Raw genomic sequence first — 18,610 nt, forward strand, 5'->3', positions numbered from 1 at the left:
ATGGGGATGCTGACTTCATATTCCAGCAGGACTTGTCACCTGTCCACACTGCCAAAAGCACCAAAACCAGGTTCAATGACCGTGGGATTACTGTGCTTGATTGGCCAGAAAACTCGTCTGACCTGAACCCCATAGAGAATCTATGGGGCATTGCCAAGAGAAAGATGAGACATGAGACCGAACAATGCAGAAAAGCTGAAGGCCGCTATTGAAGCATCCTGGTCTTCCAGAACACCTCAGCAGTGCCACAGGCTGATAGCTTCCATGTCACGCCGCATTGAGGCAGTAATTGCTGCAAAAGGGGCCCAAACCAAGTACTGAGTACATATGCATGCTTATACTTTTCAGAGGTCTGATATTGTTCTATGTACAATCCTTGTTTTATTGATTGCATGTAACATTCTAGTTTTCTGAGATTGTGGATTTGGGGTTTTCATGAGCTGTAAGCCATAATCATCACAATTATGACAAATCACGGCTTGAACTATCTTACTTTGCATGTAATGAGTCTATCTCATATATTAGTTTCACCTTTTAAGTTGCATTACTGAAATAAATCTTTTCATCCCTTCGTCCCTTACTACTGCTTGTAAAAGCGATCCAGTGGCTAATTCGCTTTTGTTTTTACATGAAAGCCAACCTCCAGCTGAAAAAAAAACTATACCAGGATGATGCCTGCAGCTGCAGACATTATCCTGGTTTTAGCAGTACATTGTTGGGCATGTATGTAACGGCAGAGAACACGGCATATGATGAATCTGGTCAGTGGACCAATATGACCACATTCTTTTTTGTAACAGCCATGTTGAGGGTTAGACCCCCCAAAACATTTTAAATTTGCAAACCGTGATAGGTTTCCATGTGAATTGCCTGGCAGGAGCGTGTGTGTGTGTGTGTGTGTGTGTGTGTTGCTTTGGCCCACAATCAAAGCATACAAATCTTCCATGAAAACCAGTGGAGCGGCTAAATGCTAGTGCTGACAGCAAATGGGGCTGATCCCACTAACACTACGTTTTTGGGGATACTATACGAAGGAAGCACTATTATAGTTCGGTTTGATCAATATATTGATCCATACAAACTTTATAATAGTAGTGGTATGCTAGCTGACCCTGGCTGGGAGAGGATCTTCAAGACCCTGACATTATCTAATGTTGGTAGTGATCAGTGAAAAATTCTATATGCTGATACTGTACTAATGAGACTGGCTGGGGGATGGCGTGATCAAAGGGGTAAATGTGCTAATCTAACATGTGTGTGTGTGTAAAATGTAGTTAGTGCTTTTACTTAGTGCTGTGTTCTTTTCTCTCCCTGGACTGGCGTAGGGGGGCACAAATAGAAAGTGGCGCACATGGTGGGAGCGGGTAGTTGAAAAACGCTGAAAATTCTCAATTTTGTATTTTAGCATTCCCCCCCCCCCCCCCAATACTTTCATCAGAGTAGTACAATGTTGCCATAGTGAACTTATCCTTTTAACATGTTCTGGAAGCTGTTTTTCAGTTCTGTTCAGTTGTATACTTTTGTTGTAAGCTGTGAAAACAACCTTTTAGGTTTTAGAGGTCTGTTCCTATGATGTTTACATGCTTTTACAAGTATTTTGAAGGGTGTACAGGTTATTTTTTATTTTAGCAGACGAAAGTTAAACACTACATTTACATCAAGCCAAAAGACTTGTTGCTTGCACATGGGAAGAGTAACTTTTTAAATGGTTTGTGTATATATTAAAATACTTGATGGAACTATGCTTGATTCAGCAATAAGTTTTGAAGCTCCAGAGCAAAATTTGGCCATAATCTTACCTTGAATAACTTAAATGTTTCCTGCTTTCCAGTACACAATTTTTTTCTGCACTAACCATCCTGGAAGCGCTCAGCACTTCCTGGTTGAGCATTTTTGGAGAATCAACTGGATGATATGTGGATCACTACTCTGGAGGTTGTGATCAGGGATTTTTTTTTTCTTTTCACACTTTGCATTGCTGGAGCAACATAATTATTGCTCCTGCAATGCAGTGTTTGCTTTGAAATGTCCTGAATGGGTTAAGTTCACAACAGTTCAAAACGGTGATCTGTGATTGACTCCAGCTTGTCACATGGTACAGGGTGCTGTGATTGGCCCCATGTATCATGTGAGAGCTGTGGGCCAATCACAGCTCTCCAGGAACAGACGCAAAGCTGTTATGAATCAGATTGATTCATATTTTTTTTTTTTTTTGTCGTGATCATGTGATTGCATAGCAATCACATGATCACCGGGTCCCAATTACCAGGACCCACATTCCATCAAATGTGGGATACAGCACCAATGACGTACATGTTGGTTCAGCACAAATGTTGGTACAGCACCAATGATGTATGGGTACATCGCTGGTCCTGTAGCTGCCACCCGTTTGCAGTACATTGCCTACGGAAAGTGGTTAAGAAGCCTTTACTAGCACTTGGGGAGACCTGAAATCCAAAACATATATTGTATGCAATTGTCAATGCTTCTTGCCTTGTCAGGTGGACACTTGTTGCCTTCCATACTTTTTCTCCAGTAATGGTACACTTCATAACATTGCAGGGATGTGTTGAAATTGACACCCAGGGATATGGCATTTAACCACATGCCGCCCAGCCACTGTAGAAATACGGCGGCAGGGCAGCACGGCTGGGCAAATGCGCTTTTGCAAAACAGGTAGGAGGCGCGCCGCCACCCTACCTGCACCGCTGATCCCAGCCGCAGGTGTCAGTCGCCAGGTCACAACTGGTCATTACCGGCTGTGTCCCGCCGATTAGCGGCAATCACTGACAGAGAGAAGAGCTACTGCAGCTCTGCTCTCTGTCAGTTCCCTGACAGCTCCTGACAGGCTGATCGGGAGAGAAGAGTTTCTCTCCCGATCAGAGTTTCTCTGTGCAGTACACACCCCCGCCCCCTAGTAAAACACTCCCCTCACACAGTTAACCCTTTCAATGAATAAAAAAGTTAACCCCTTCCTCCCCAGTGCCATTAGTACAGTGTCATTTTTGTTTTTTTTGTACTGATCACTGTATTGGTGTCACTGGGGATGTCAGTGACCCCAAGTCAGTTCCTCCCCAGTGTCAGAATGTCTGCCGCAGTCCTGCCATAAGTCACTGATCGCCGCCATAAGTCGGTGATCGGCACCAATATTAGTATAAAAAAAAAATTAAAAATCCGAGTATCTTTCCCGCCATTTGTAAACGCTATAACTTTCACGTAAACCAATTAATTTACACGTATTGGGTTTTTTTTTTTAGCAAAGACGTCGCAGAATGCATTTTGGCCGAAATTTATGACAAAATTAGATTTTTAAGTTTTTTTTACTGAACATGTTTTATAGCAAAGTCCAAAATATTGTTTTTTTTTTTCTCAATTGTCATCCTTTTTTTTTTTTTTTTTTTTTATAGTGCAAAAAATTAAAAACACGCGATCAAATACCACCAAAAGAAAGCTCTATTTGTGTGAAAAAAAGGACATAAATTTAATTTATGTACCGTATTGCATGACCGTGCAATTGTCCTTTAAACTAGCGCAGCACTGTATAGCAATAAAATGGCGTAAATTGTAGTATCTATACCAGGGGTGGGCAAACTTTTTGACTTGAGGGCCGCAATGGGTTCATATATTGGACCCGGGGGCCGGACCAAGAGTAGATGAATGATGTGTATGTGTCTTCCATAGTAAGTATAGTAATATTCCCCCATAGTAAGCATTGTAATTCATCCCCCATATAGTAATTCATCCCCCATATAGTAAATCATCCCCCATATAGTAAATCATCCCCCATATAGTAAATCATCCCCCATATAGTAAATCATCCCCCATATTAAGTCCCCAAGTCCCCCCTGTGTCAATTCACTTACCTTTCCTCCGCGCGTTCCTCTCGCCGTGTTCCCGCGCCGTTCCGGTGTAGCATGAAAATCTGTCTCCTATGAGGATCTGTCCCCCTCGACGTATCTGCGCATGTGCCAGTTTCAGGCATTAGCAGCCGATTGGCGATCTCCGGCACATGCGCAGATACGTCGAGGGGGACAGATCCTCATAGGAGACAGATTTTCATGCTACACCGGTCTTCAGGGCGGACTGTGAGAGGAGCCTAGCTCCCCTCACGTTCGTCACGCTGCCCCGCCTACACACATCCTGACAGCATCACGCTCCGCGGGCCGGATTAAAAGGTCCGCCGGGCCGTAGTTTGCCCATTGCTGATCTATACCATAGTTTGTAGACGCTATAAATTTCACACAAAGCAATCAATATACACTTATTGGGATTTTTTTTTACCAAAAACATGTAGCAGAATACATTTTGGCCTGAATTTATAACCAAATTTGAGTTTACTATATATTTTTTATAGCTGAAATTAAAAAATATTGGTTTTTTTTTTTCAAAATTTTTGGTCTTTTTTTTGTTTATAGCGTGAAAAATAAAAAGCGCACAGGTGATCAAATACCACCAAAAGAAAGCTCTATTTGTGTGAAAAAAAGGACGTAAATTTAGTTTGGGTACAGCATTGCATGACGGCGCAATTATCAGTTGAATTAGTGCAGCGCCGAGTAGCAAAAAGAGGCCTGGTCATTAAGGGGGGTAAATCCTCAGGAGCTCGTGGTTAAAGGTTGTATGCATTTCATTGTTAGGTGTCTTTAAAAGTGACATTTGTTCCACTGCTGTCTTTCTGGTGGGGAAATGCCCCATCGTGATTTGTGTGGTCATTGCTACAGAAGTAAGGGAGCAGTAAAATCCCTGATAAAAATTTTCAACCTCCAGCGTGGTTATCAAAAAATCAGACTTCACAAAAACCTTTGTTTCAGTTTGAAGCCTCTGTAATTCCTGCCCAGGTGTCCACACCAGAACGGAGAGGCAATATTCCCAATAGGTACACAGATGACTATAAAGGCTTGACTAACACACAAGCACAAGTTTGATGCACGTTCTTTTTCCTTTTGTTTTGATTTTCATTCATCCTTTGCATGGTCCTGCTGCCACCTAGTGGTTTTTGATAAATATTTCCCTTTTGCCAGTTTACCTATGGGTAAAAGTGCTAATCCTTAAGTTATTGGGCAGGTGTATTCTGGTATATTGCCAGTTAAGTTTTAGCTTTCTTTTTTTTCTTTTTTTTTTCTGTCATTGAAAATATCCAGTACATTTTAATAAGAGGTCACGCAGCTTAGCGAATATGGTAAAGCAGTGTTCACTTTCAAACCCATCTGCAAGAGAAATAAATGCTTGCACATGATTGGCTTATTATAGTGAGCACAGCTTTATTTACGAAGTGCAGGGAACATACACTTCCAAAGTTCACATTCTCTACTCCACTGGTAAATTAACCCCATAGTATATGCTAATTATTGTGGGGGGAAAAAATATATATATATTTTTTTTTTCTAGGCTCTAGAAGTCATCTAGATTTGCAAGTATTTTGTGTGGATTTTGGTAAATGCAGATCTTCAATAATCCTGCTTGTTTATAACCTTGGACTACATTTTGTCAGTTTCATTGTGTTGTACAAGATCTGAAATGTAGTGTGCTGATTTCGTGGGTCAGTGTATGCAAACAAGCACATGACTTTTTTTTTCTTTTTTCTAAGGGTGTATCCTAAGTGTAACAATTTCAAGGGCCCCCATTTTTGTTTTCCACAATTGAATTTACAAGTTTTCTTATAGTACCTGTATTATTTTTACCAACCCTTCTCCAGTAAATTGTACAGGGCAGATAACAGGTTTTTGATGCGTTGGTGAATTAAATGCTTGGATTTAAATTGAATGTGTTTTCTTGATTCAGTGACATGAAGAGTGACATGAAGAGGGAAAAGAGAGTTCCTTCCCCTGATGTTATTGTGTTATCTGATAATGAACCTTCCAGTCCACGGATGAATGGTTTATCTAGGCAAACAAAGGAGCCACATTCTGAAACCTTTTTGGTGAGTAGGATGCATCTTTCTATTTTGCAAACCTCCATTTTCACATTGCAGGTTTTTTTTCTTCCTGATGCACCTGGTTTCTCTACGCCTTAGATTATATGGCTATGTGCTTTCAAAAAATGCTTTATGCACATTGGGTGTTTTTTCAGCTGCTCATAGGATTCTAAAGGAGTTTAGAGGCAGAAAAAACACTGCTGGCGCATTCAGGAACAGCAGCAGCGTGTTTGGCAGAAAAACGGCTTCACTTGTTTAAATGTGAGTAAACGCTAGACGTGTTTAGCTCTCAAGTGTGAATTCATTCAGTGGCCAAAATAAACTATTTATTTGTTCAATGAAATTAACACCCAAACTCTTGAACTAAATGTACCTAAATGTGTGTACGATTTTTTTTCTGCCAAAATGCTGCTGCCAGGAGGGAAGGAGTCTAGTGTGCTTGAGGCCTTAATATGTGTTTGGTGCATTTTCTGCTTGCCTGACTTCCAGCATGGACATGTGACTTAAAACGCAGGTCAAAAACACAACTTTGGTTCATATTTGTTGCATTTCCCATTGATTTCAATGAGAGCTGCACCTCTGAAACAGGGCATCAAAGATGCACCATGCGGGACTTCTCAAAACACACTGCACTCGCAGCGCACAGATGTGAAGAGTTCTATAGGATTTAAAGGGAAATATTTTCACTGTTTTTGGTGCATTTTAAGCTGTGGGTTTTTTTTTTTTGTTTTTTTTTTTGTTTAACTATTAAAACTGGATAAGATTTGTTGATTTAGCCCATTTAAATAGGTCTTGGCTGTCTCTCTGATATGCATCTTTAACTTGTGTGATCTTTTGCTGTCTCTCTGTAGCTTTTGCAGAAAAGCAGCCCTGAAGAAAGAGAACGTATTATAAAGCAGCTAAAAGAAGAATTACGGTTAGAAGAAGCAAAACTGGTGCTACTTAAAAAGCTCCGTCAGAGTCAGATCCAGAAGGAGACTGCCCCACAGAAGGTAAAACATCTGCTTATTCACTGATTCCTATATTTGAGTATGCTTTTGTTTTGCCTAACTTCTGTTTATTTTATGAAATTAGTACTTGTCAATGGAGCAAAGGACGTTCAATTAGTGTTCTCTTGCAGGTGACATCGCGCATCTCTGGCACCGTCATACCTCCTCCTCTGGTACGAGGTGGACAACAAACGTCGGCCAAGCAATCAAACCAGATAGTTATGCCACCTCTTGTTAGAGGTGCACAGGTGAGCATATTTGAAATTTTGCTGTTTTTTCTGTTGAACAGACTGAATCTGCAATATACAGGGGTTAGACAAGAAAACTGAAACACAGCATGGTTTGAAAGTGATATGTGTTGCATTGGAAGCAGTAGTGATGTAACACTCTTGCTTCCGCTGTGTGATGAGACATCTAGATAACAGGTAGGAAGCCTCACTTTCGTCATTCACTGTGTGCCCTGCTAGTAATACAGAGCCATGTCAGAGCTTATTGGGCTTCAAAGAGGACAAATTGTTGGTGGCTGCTTAGCTGGTGAATCTGTGACTGAATTTTTTTGCCATGTTGTGAGGTAAAATATCAAAAGTTTTGACAGCGTATACAGTTTCCGGGAAAACGTCTGATAAGCATAAGCGCGGTTGACATGGTCAACTGACCGAAAGAGACAAAAGGACATTGCACAGAATTGTGGCTCGGAATAAGAAAACTGCTGCAAAAGTGACTGCAGAACTCAATTTCCATTTCGTGAAGATTGAGATTGAGCTCTGAATGACGAAAGTGAGGCTTCCCACCTGTTAGCTAGGTGTATCATCACACAGTAGAAGCAAAAGAATGTTACATCATTTCTGCTTTCAATGAGAAATGTCATTCCTTTCACACCTGCAAATCATGTAGTGTTTCCATTTTTTTTGTTTAAGCCCTCTAACTACGTTAGGAAAAAGATGATGAAAGTATCAGTTGCGTAGAATATGGCTTTATGAAGAAGATAATTTACAACAGCAGGTCTTATCCGTTCAGCCTAGAGCTCTATCAATTTAATGACAAAAAAAAAATAAAATCGAACTGCAGCTCTGACTAAAGTTGAATAATGCCCTTTGCAAGGGATTAGACCATGTACGTTCCTCATAAAGCCTGAATTGAATACTCCCAGGATGTTGCTAAAAGAGACCTAGTCATTACTGAACACCTCCAGTGAGCTGTCAAGCTCTGAGCTCAGAGCTACTGCATCAGGGAGAAATACAGTGCCTTGAAAAAGTATTCGTACCCCTTGAAATTTTCTACATTTTGTCATGTTATAACCAAAAAGGTAATAGGATTTTACTGGGATTTTATGTGATAGACCAACACAAAGTGGCACATAATTGTGAAGTGGAAGGTAAATGATAAATGTATTTCAATTTTTATTTTCTTTTACAAATATGTGAAAAGTGTGGCGTGCATTTGTATTCAGCCCCCTTTACTCTGATACCCCTAACTAAAATCTAGTGGAACCAATGGCCTTCAGAAGTTGCCTAATTAGTAAACAGAGTCCACCTGTGTGTTAATTTAATCTCAGTATAAATACAGCTGTTCTGTAAAACTACCCCTTTTATATAGAATACAGTGCTGTGTGTCCATGGGACAAAATACCTTCATGGCTGTTCAACACTTTTTCACTCTCCGCCTTCCCCAGTTCACCTGCATTACTAAGGTTGTTTAATTTTTAGACAAGGTTCCCAACCTAACTAGACCACCTGGCCTAAACTATGTGTACCGTACCTTTTCTAAGAGTCCATTTACCCTGTAAACAAAGCGGCCAATCTGAAGTGAGGTGTTTAAACTGCTGTGAAATGATAACCTATTGTACATTAGTAGGCAAAATATGAAGTATCTCAGGATAGCTTTTGTTCTTTACTGTAAGCTATAAATACTTCGGTGTACAGGTCAGGAAAGTTTCAGTTAGAGGTACCAGATCCAAAAATAAATTCTTGTGTTTATTGAAGGAATTAGCAATTTGCTTGACCGTAGGATTATAGCACCATCCTTTAAAAGTAGGACACTATTCTGAAAATTACAGAGCACTGCCCATGGGCAATCCTTACTGGAGGTTAATGTACAGAACATGACCACGCTAGCATATGTGTGAACGGGTACTTGGAACGGTTAGAAACTGTAGTAACATAAATATATTCGTCTTTCCAAAATACTAGTTTTCCTTTTTCACAACTCATCTTCTTTATTCTCATTCACCTCTCCCATTGCCTCTTTTGTTCCCTCCCTCCCACCATCAGCCCATTTCTGTCTCTCCTCAGCAGATGCACAACATCAGGCAACATCCAAGCACAGGCCCACCTCCGTTACTGCTAGCTCCTCGTGCTTCAGTTCCTAGTGTGCAGATGCAAGGTCAAAGGATCATCCAGCAGGGTCTGATACGGGTGGCCAATGTGGCAAACACAAGCTTACTGGTCAACATACCACAGGTTGGTATTAAATATGAAATCTGTATCATCTTATGTCCAAGCTGCACTTGAAGCATATTCTGTATCATGAATAAGTCTTATTGTTGACATTTTGGAATTTGTTGCAGTTATTGAAATACTCTCTTGCTGCTAATCCTTTTAAGGGGGGATCTTGCTTTTAGAATTACCCATAATTATGTACTAAGTAAATGAAGTGTGCAGTACATTTAGTTTTGGAATGCTTAAAGGATAAGTTTACCTTTTTAGTAACATGTTGCAGGATGTAACATGTTACTAAAGTACCTGCCTGCACCTCAACCTGATCCTCCATTGTGACAGTTAGCCAGGGATCCTCTTCCTGCACCTGCTGTCACTATTCAAAAACAGCATGGCTATGCAGGGCCCCATCCACACAGTCCATTCATTCACACTGTGAATGAATGAACTAGAAGTCCAATCTGCACCACAGCAGTTGGCTTGTAGTTCTCAATGGACTGTGAGGGCGCCGGTGAGCACTTTAGTAGTTCTTTGAGTCTTCTGGACTTCAGTAACTGCCCGTATGGAGGTATGAGCAGACAGCTGACAGTCTGCAGGAGCCTGACATTGTACCCGCTGATTGCAGGTGCAATGTGCTGCAGGCTTCTCAGTAAAAAATTTGCAAACAAAGGTGCATTTATTTATTTTTAAAGTGAGCTTATCTTTTCACTTTTGACTACTTGCATATTTCAGTTAAAGAAGTATTTGTGCATAAACATTGTTTAACCACTTGCCGCCTGGCCTATGGTCAAATGATGGCTGGGCGAACACTTCGTCCCTCCGGGAGGGCGTCATATGACGTCCTTCCTGGATTGCGCTTTGCGCATCCCTGCAGGGCTGCGCTGTGGCGAGATCTGTCGCTGGCTGTGTAGCTCGGACACGGCCGATTGCAGATCTGTGTACCGGCCCTGTTGCCAGTACCATGTGACCAATCACAGCAGTTGTATACAATGGATGGCTTCCTTTCATGTCATCCATTGTATGCAACTGTGTCTAGCTGTGAATGGTCACAGCGATCACATGCACAGGCTGGGCCAATCACAGCTCAGCTGTGTCATGTGATAGCTGTGGCTAATCACAACAACAAAAAAAACCTGAATTAATCGATTTCATTCATGTAAAATGCTTGCTTGTAGCAAAGAAATAATTTTCTATAAGCAAGCAAATTGTGTAAAAAAAAAAAAAAAAAAAAAAAAAAAAAAAGTATATATTTTTTCGTACTGTTACCAGTCAGTGTCCCTGATCACCGCCACACCAGTTATATGCTGACGCTGTACTGCACTGGTGACAGTATGTAAAAAAAAAAAAAAAATTGTGACAATTTAATTTCTTCATTTTCCGAAAAATTGACAAAACAATTACAACTTAAAAAAACTCGCCATGCCTCTTATGAAATACGTTGGACTGTCTACTTTGCAAAAAGGGGTAATTTTGTATTTATCTGTACTGTTCTGACATTTTTTGGCGTCAAGAAATTAGATTGGCTGTCAGTACTTCAGGATTGATCAATTTTCAGCTATATCCCAGTTTGTGAACTGTATAACGTTTTTTATAACTCTATAACTGATACATTCAAGGCATGCTGTGAATAACTGCCACAGTTGCTTTTGCTGCTAACCGAACTGTCAAGCCATCAAATGGCTAGTGTCATAGCCGATCACATGTGCAGGACCACGGTAACTGACGCTAAGATTGCAGCTTCCTTGACTGTAAAGGATATGAGGATTTAGTTCAGCTTTAACCTTTGTGTGGTTGCAAAGCCCAAGGAGATTGCTCAACATGTTCCCATACCAACCGAATGTTAAAATCTTAGTCACCAGTCCTATTAGGTAGTAGTGTACCCTCTGTTAAGAACCCCGGATTTTACAAATACGGTTAGCTTTTTTCATCCTCTGGAGCATTTTCCCTGTATAATTTTGTGAACCTTTCCTTTCAGGCATCTCCAACTACATTAAAAGGTTCAGCTGGAGCAGCAAGCGGCATTACTAGCCTCTCATCCTCCAATGCAAATGACTCTCCTGCTAGTCGACAAGCAGCTGCCAAGCTTGCCTTACGGAAGCAGTTGGAAAAGACATTGCTGGAGATTCCCCCACCCAAACCACCTACCCCAGAACTCAATTTCCTACCAAGTGCAGCCAATAATGAGTTTATATATCTGGTGGGACTTGAGGAAGTAGTGCAGAATCTTTTGGAGTCGCAAGGTGAGCTTGACTTTATAGGTTGCACAATATAAAGACACATTTGTCTATCCTAATACTATAATATTGAGCTTTTGGGAACTTGTCGCCAAAAGCGACCTGTTGGAGAGGTTCAATTTGCCTTAATTTGTTTAGGTAGACTCCCAGAAAAAAAGTTCATTTTTAATGACTTTAGGAAAGAATTTCAGTCCTGGAATCTTTTTTTTAAAAAGGGGTGTTGAATACTTTAATATTTACAGCCAAAATGTTTGTAGTTTTAGATAGTGAGCCAATAGATCCTCCTGCTGCTGCCCAAGTCCTGTGTGAAAAGGATGAGAGGAGAGAAGAAAGGCAGCCATGCACAGCAATAAAACAGACCACAATAAAACGTTTTTTATCTTAATGCAGGGAATGGATTAAGGTAAGAAAAATAAGAGTTTTGCCTTTAAAACCACTTTAACCTGTAAAGAAGCGATTCCTGTGCTACACAAGGCCAAGGTTGTCTTGAGACACAGGGCCTTTCTTACCAAGGTTTTTTTCCCCCCTTTTACCTTAACCAGGAAATTTTTCTACAATCTGTTTTGTTTCTAGATATACTAAGATATTTCCCTTATGTGTCTGGTTGTGGTATGAGCTGTTTGAAGTGTATCTCTCTCAGCTACAGTGCCTCATGGATTTTTTCAGCATTAGACATCTGTTTCTCAGACTTGTAAGGCTGCCACCTTGGTTTTCGGTTCACAGGTTCGTTAAATTTTACCATGTGGATGGCCAAGCCTCAGCTGATGTTGGCTTCGGTCCTGAGGAGTTCAGGTAGCTTTGTAGGCTCTATTGAGCAACAACTCTCTTAACCTTTTGGGTTTTCATGAGCCTGTTAGCCTTTGATTGCTCTAGTCCACCACCCTCAGTTGGACCACATTTTGGTGAATGTCTTCTGAATACGCCTTCTGATTCACTTTTTTATTTTTTTTTTTGAAGTGGAGAGGAAATAGAACACTTGTCAGGGTTTAATATGTCTGTGCCCCCATTATGGAGATTTACTTTTTTCTTGAAGAATATTACAGGGCACAGGTCCCTCCCCTCTGTTTTTATGATAGACTCCTATTACTGCTTGCTAACAAAACTGAGGCATAGCAGTGGGAGGAGTTCTATAGTGCTGTACTTCCGCCTCTTTTGTCAGTGTCTGTCATTAAGGCAACATAACACAATGTACCCAAATACTCACCCTGTGTCCTGTAATGTACTCCAATAAAGGGAATTTACAGCAAGTCATATATTCTGTTTTTATTACTGTGCAACTCAAGTTTTTCTATTGTCATCTCCATTCAGGTAAGACTGTTTCGCAGCCACCCTCTCATGAGCCTTATAGTTGTGCCCAATGCAAGACTGACTTCACCAGCCGCTGGAGGCAGGAGAAGAATGGGACCATCATGTGTGACGTGTGCATGACCTCTAACCAAAAGAAGGCACTGAAAGCTGAGCATACCAACCGACTGAAAGCTGCCTTTGTCAAAGCTCTGCAGCAGGAGCAAGAGATTGAGCAAAGGATACTACAGCAGAGCTCTTCCCCTGCACAGATCAAAACAGAGCATTCTGTACAGCATCACACTCTGAAACAAGTAAGAAAGCTTGCACTGGTAAAGATGTTGTGAAATGTGTACAGTATTTATAAATACATCTCTTTAAAGTGTTCCTAAACCCACAACAGTAACATCAGTCTGGATATGCTGTAAATCATACTTGTTATACTGTGAAACCAAAGGGGTTAATTCTCTGCATTGTGTAAAAAAGCTGTTTGATCCTGACTTCTCTGATCCTCCCCTTCTTCCAGTGTCCCTCTCATCTCCTGATGAGACATATCGTGTGGAGTCACTCTGCACATGCTCAGTTTGGAGTGTATTGCTAGAAAGGTGTTTTTTTTTATTTTTCTTGGGAGAGTGCATGTGATCAGCACAGGGCCAATCGGCACTGTCCAGGCACAGGTCAGGGGTTCTGCGTCCTCCTAGAGCAGAATGAAAACTCCTATAAGCTTTAACCAGTGCTCTGCTGGACACTGATAGAAGTCACAAGACTGCTAACTGCTGATGAGAAAAGGTATTTAGCAATTTATATTTACTAAAATAATTGCATTTCCATGTTGTGTGTACTGTGAGAGACCAGATATATTGAATACAGGGTCCTGGGTTTAGTAACACTTTAAAGCATTTGTAAGTAGATGACTGATACTTGGTTTGCATAACATTGAGTGATGTATGTTTGCTTCTAACACCTTTTCAAAGAGCCCTACACCAATATCCCGTGGATTGTCGGGGACCACACGAGGTGTCCTGCATACGTTCCCAACTACGACCAAGCTGCCCAATGCAGCCACTCTTGCCAACAGACCGGTTAAACCCGGAGAACGTTCTCTGAACAAAACCAATCTGGCACCTGGAAACTGGAAAAAGACCCCGATGAATGCAGGTGAGAAATCCTGTATGGCCCCTTTATGCTTATTACTGCTTATGTAGAAGTGTAGCGAACATATTTTGGTAATTCACTTGACAGATTCATGCTTTAAGTTATGATTGTAGCATTTTCTTTTTCTACTAGCCAACCTAAGCTCTTTTCTCTTCATGCTGCTTGTCTCCTTTTCCTTGGTGAAGCACATATATAGTATCTAAATTTTCTCTCAATCTCTCATATACTTAGATTAATGCCTTTTCTTGATACATCTACCAGTTTGGGAGATACTTAACAACTCTTGGTCTCCTGTATAATTGTGTCTGAGTAAAGAACATTTTTGTACATAGTTTGGTCACTGTTGACAAGAATGGTTCTTTATTCAGACATTACTATGCATGAGGTCTGTAATGCATAAAAATGTTTTTATACAATTTCTCCCATTGTCCTGTGGACAGATTCATTTTCCTGGAAAGGAATAGTGGTGAAGGGATACAGATTATACATGCAGGTCGACTTCTGTCATATTTCTGCAAAATAAGTTAACTTTTTTATTTATAGCTTTACTCCTCAGTTCTGAGGATTTTTTTTATAACTGCATCAAATGGCTATAATTGTCTTCTATAGGGCAAACTACTAGTCAGAGAGTCATAGCGACACAACAATCAAAGAAACAAACAGTGGAGATGCACAGGGGTAAGCAAACAAGCAACTTTGTTGCTGCAACAAAGTTGCCTAAACATGTCGTGCAGCATTGTGTTTTGTTTTTTTTTTTTTTTTTAATAAAAGAGCATTTTGTTATTTTTTTTTGTTCAAATATCATCACTGAAAACAGGCCTACCCAAGGATCTGTTTGCAGTATGGGACAGGTAGGTTTTCAGGACATGCATAAGGACTGCTTTTATGGTAATTGTACAGTATTTTAAGATTTGATAAACATGATCAAAGGTATGGATGCTATGACATTTTCAGGACTGATGATCTGAAAACTTCCAGTGACCTCTGCATAAGTAGATTTTGTAACTTGCAGTCTGCGGGCGTATGAATAATTGAATAATGGCAGTTTTTCTTCTTTTGATTAAGCTCTACTAGAGAGCCTTTGCAAGTCATGTTTAAAAGCCATCTTGTACATAACCCTGCAATTATCCTTTTTTAGTAGATTGATAATGATATGCAAGTTTCATCAAGGAACTACAAATTCATTGCCTCAGTGTTAACACAAATAAAGTTGCCTTAACTTTTTTGATTTTTTTTCTTTTCTAAATATATCAATGTCACAAGGCATATGATGTAAACTTTAATAACATTAAGGGGGTTATAAACCGTTGTGTCCAAGTTTGTGGTCATACAAATTTAGCCTCCTAACATAAAATGCAAACAAAGATTAATTTCATACAAATAATACCCTGGAATGTAATTCTGTTCTTTTAAGAATATGGCTTGGATTAAATTGAATTTCATGATCTTGTTTTAACTTATGGGAACCCAAGTAACATAAGTTTGAAGAGCTGCTTTCACGATAATGCATACATTAGCAGCTTATTTCTAAAATATGTATTTATTATGCATTTTATTTAGAATGGAGCTTGATCTTGCTTGCATCATATTCTAAAACCTTGTGCAAAACATACACAAGCAGAAGGCTGGATCAGCATTCAGGCAGTCAGTGTGGCCAGCCACACTCTTAAGATTGTAGCCTTTTCAATATTTAGCAACTTAATGTTTCTTACATGCTTGCATAAAAATGTTAAATGTTTTCAAAAGCAATGCACCAGTATGTTTGTCTTGTTTGAAGAAAACGTAGCATCTGAAACTCATGAAGATGGAGAGTGCATAGTCTTGCATGGGGATTTGTACCCAAAGGCAAGAAATAATTACTTTGCAAAATCAGATGATACTAGGTTTGCTTTCCAAAATGTGGTACATTATCAGAAGAGAGATAGCTGCTTTCTAAGTTGGCCTACAGACATGACCGCTTTGTCTGACAGACAATAACATGCATAAGGTGTTTACAGACGGCTGAGAATGTTTGGCCATATGTGTCTGGATTAGGGAACCATTATATGTAGATCATCCCCAATGGGAAGATTTCCCTGCCCAAGCTTTTTTTTTAGGGGGGAAGGTTTATTGGTCAGGATGGATTATTCTCAGCCAATTTGTTTCCATTGGGAGTGTTTTTAAAACGCACTTCCTCTGCTCTCTATAGGAGCAGGTATGCACCCTCATGCAGTCTAATGGGAGAGCTTATGTATGCATGGATGGTCATTATTGAATATCTCTACTCGCCTAGACATTATTTAATTCTTCCTTCACAAATCTTCTATTGTTCCCTAATGCTGCAGTGCAAGATATGTTTTTGAAAAATGTATGACATAGTTAAAAAGTGTAACCAAATCGTGTGGGGTGTAATTGTAAATATGGTGATTGATTTACTAAGTGTCTGTTTTTGTTACATTTTAGGAGGAACGTTAGCCTTTGTTAACCCTGGCCTTGCTGTGCATAAGTCTACAGCTGTGGATCGCCAACGGGAATACCTCCTAGATATGATTCCTTCCCGTTCCATCACCCAGTCCTCTACGTGGAAATAATGAATCCATCCTCCAGGAGTGACAAAAATAAAGACAAAGAACATAAATTTAGTGAACATGAGACCAGAAAGGACTGTTTACCCATACTGTCCTTTCCCTCCATCCCACGCACAGAAGGATGACCTTGTCCCAACGCCTTTCCTTTACATTTTTACTACATATAAAAACATTAATAGCAACCTGCAAGTAAGGTGTTGGGTGTGCTTTGGTCTAGAAAGGGGAGTTCACAGGAAAAAGAAAAGCCACTTTGTTTTTGTTAATTTTTAGGCTGGCTGGCAAGTATCATGGATTTTCATAACCTCCATCATGCTCCCAGATTTATTTTCTTCGTTTTAATTTCCATGAATAAAAAAAAAAACTGCTTCCCTGTCTGACTTAAAAGAAGGCATCAGAGAGTTCTCCACAGTGCAGTTGGAAGATTATAACTGGATTTTTTTTTTCCCTGTAAATTTAAGGAGGCAGTATTTTTTTTTTTTTTTTCCCTCTTTTCGCTTGGCTAAATTGATCAGGTCCACTTCTGATTCTGGAGCACAGGTCCAGACAGAACAAAAGCATTTGTTAAATCCATCAAATATAGTTCTATTTAAATAGCTCTATGAAAAGAAGTTTATGCCTCACAGAGTGTGTTGCTGTGGATGGCCCATTTGTATGACATTCATTATCTGAAGAAGGATATTTGAATACAACTCTTTTTGCTCTAATCCAGTTTGCTTAGTTTTCACTGGACTTAAGCTTGTGAAGGGTTAGAGGACATTTTGTGGGGTTGATTCAGGCCTCTGTTTTAGGTAAACTGCTGCATTATTCTAGAATTAATTTTCAGGCTGTTTCAATGGCTGTCCTTTATTCCTGTCTACTGACTTTGCAAAAAAACAAAAAAACAAAAAAAACAAACAAAAAACAAAATAGATAAAAGTTGCAACAATAAAATGGAAAGCTGAATGGGACAGTCTTATGTTTTTCCCTGTGTTCAGTTTCAATGTAATCAAGGAATGACCCCAGTTTTGCTGGTAAACCAGGTTTTATTTAAGGCCATTGGAAGTGTCGGATTGGCAAAAAAGTAGTTTGTCAAATGCTAAATCCTCTCTTCCCTTTACAATAATGTTTATTTTAATCCTCTGTTGTGTGGATATCTGTTTAGATACCTTTTTGATATATGCAGTTGTTTAGGACTTTTTTTTTTTTTTTTGGGGGGGGGGGGTGGGGAGGGAATGGAAATTTTTTATTTTTTTTCCTTTTATTTGTATAAATGATAAACCATAGAATATAAACTTGACTTTGTGTGTATGATGGATTAGTATGAGAGACTGATATTTGTTTTTTTTTTTTTTTTTTTTCATTCCACAATGTAGGACTGTTTTCAGGGGAACTTCTCATTTTATCATGCTCCCTCTCCCCTCCATGTTTGCTCCCACATAAAATCTAGGTAAAGAATAGGACACTCAGGTGTATTTGGACAAACTTTTTGTTAATATTTCAATAAACTGCAACTCCTGGGTGTTTTTTTTTTTTTTTTTTTGTTTTGTTTTGTTTTGTTTTTTTGAGAGAGGGGGCACTTATTTAATTGCAAATGCACAAACCTTGGAAATATTGCTTGTAAACAGATTTACTTATCCTTAAAATGTTTCATGTTCAACTGTTTGATGGTTAAAGGCAAAGGAGAGAATCTTTTACACCACTTAGAGATCATCTGTTCTCCAAGCCTCCGCTCCTGATTTGAGGAGTACAAATGGTTTAGGAAACAGTTACTTCCAATTTCTTGAATCCGTCAAATTAACTACCCCTCTTTTCTTTTGCAATTTATTTTTATTATATATATATATATATATATATTATAATACTTCTAACCAAAACTATTTAAATTTGGGTGTTGTGTAATGAAGACAGGTAACATGTGAACTTATACTTGCCTTTGCAGCTCCAATGTAAATTTCATCGTCAGCAAGGTTTTCAGGTGATCAGCATTGCTGCATTCACACACTGCAGCTGCCTGCCAGCTGGCTTTATTGGCAATCATGTACCACCAGCATAGGCA

At 39.6% G+C, this 18,610-nt stretch overlaps 1 protein-coding gene across 6 annotated transcripts in view; it reads left to right on the forward strand.

Annotated features, from left to right (window-relative positions):
- GATAD2A (GATA zinc finger domain containing 2A) overlaps positions 1 to 17,517 on the forward strand; it is a 112,357-nt gene extending 94,840 nt beyond the window's left edge. For 4 of the 6 annotated variants that reach the window (XM_089670832.1, XM_089670834.1, XM_089670831.1 and 1 more), the window contains exons 3-11: positions 5,779 to 5,917; positions 6,763 to 6,903; positions 7,032 to 7,148; positions 9,171 to 9,359; positions 11,311 to 11,575; positions 12,878 to 13,167; positions 13,828 to 14,011; positions 14,618 to 14,686; positions 16,451 to 17,517. In XM_089670832.1, coding sequence (XP_089526958.1) covers positions 5,779 to 5,917; positions 6,763 to 6,903; positions 7,032 to 7,148; positions 9,171 to 9,359; positions 11,311 to 11,575; positions 12,878 to 13,167; positions 13,828 to 14,011; positions 14,618 to 14,686; positions 16,451 to 16,578 — 1,522 coding nt within the window. In that variant the 3' untranslated portion in view covers positions 16,579 to 17,517. The remainder of the gene's footprint in view (positions 1 to 5,778; positions 5,918 to 6,762; positions 6,904 to 7,031; positions 7,149 to 9,170; positions 9,360 to 11,310; positions 11,576 to 12,877; positions 13,168 to 13,827; positions 14,012 to 14,617; positions 14,687 to 16,450) is intronic. The other 2 variants (XM_089670828.1, XM_089670829.1) reach the window with 2 other exon arrangements.
- The last annotated feature ends 1,093 nt before the right edge of the window (positions 17,518 to 18,610 follow it).

The sequence above is a fragment of the Staurois parvus genome, unplaced genomic scaffold (genome assembly GCF_062004578.1).
Source record: "Staurois parvus isolate SC_StPar_1 unplaced genomic scaffold, SC_StPar_1.0 ptg000096l, whole genome shotgun sequence".
NCBI classification, from domain to species: domain Eukaryota; kingdom Metazoa; phylum Chordata; class Amphibia; order Anura; family Ranidae; genus Staurois; species Staurois parvus.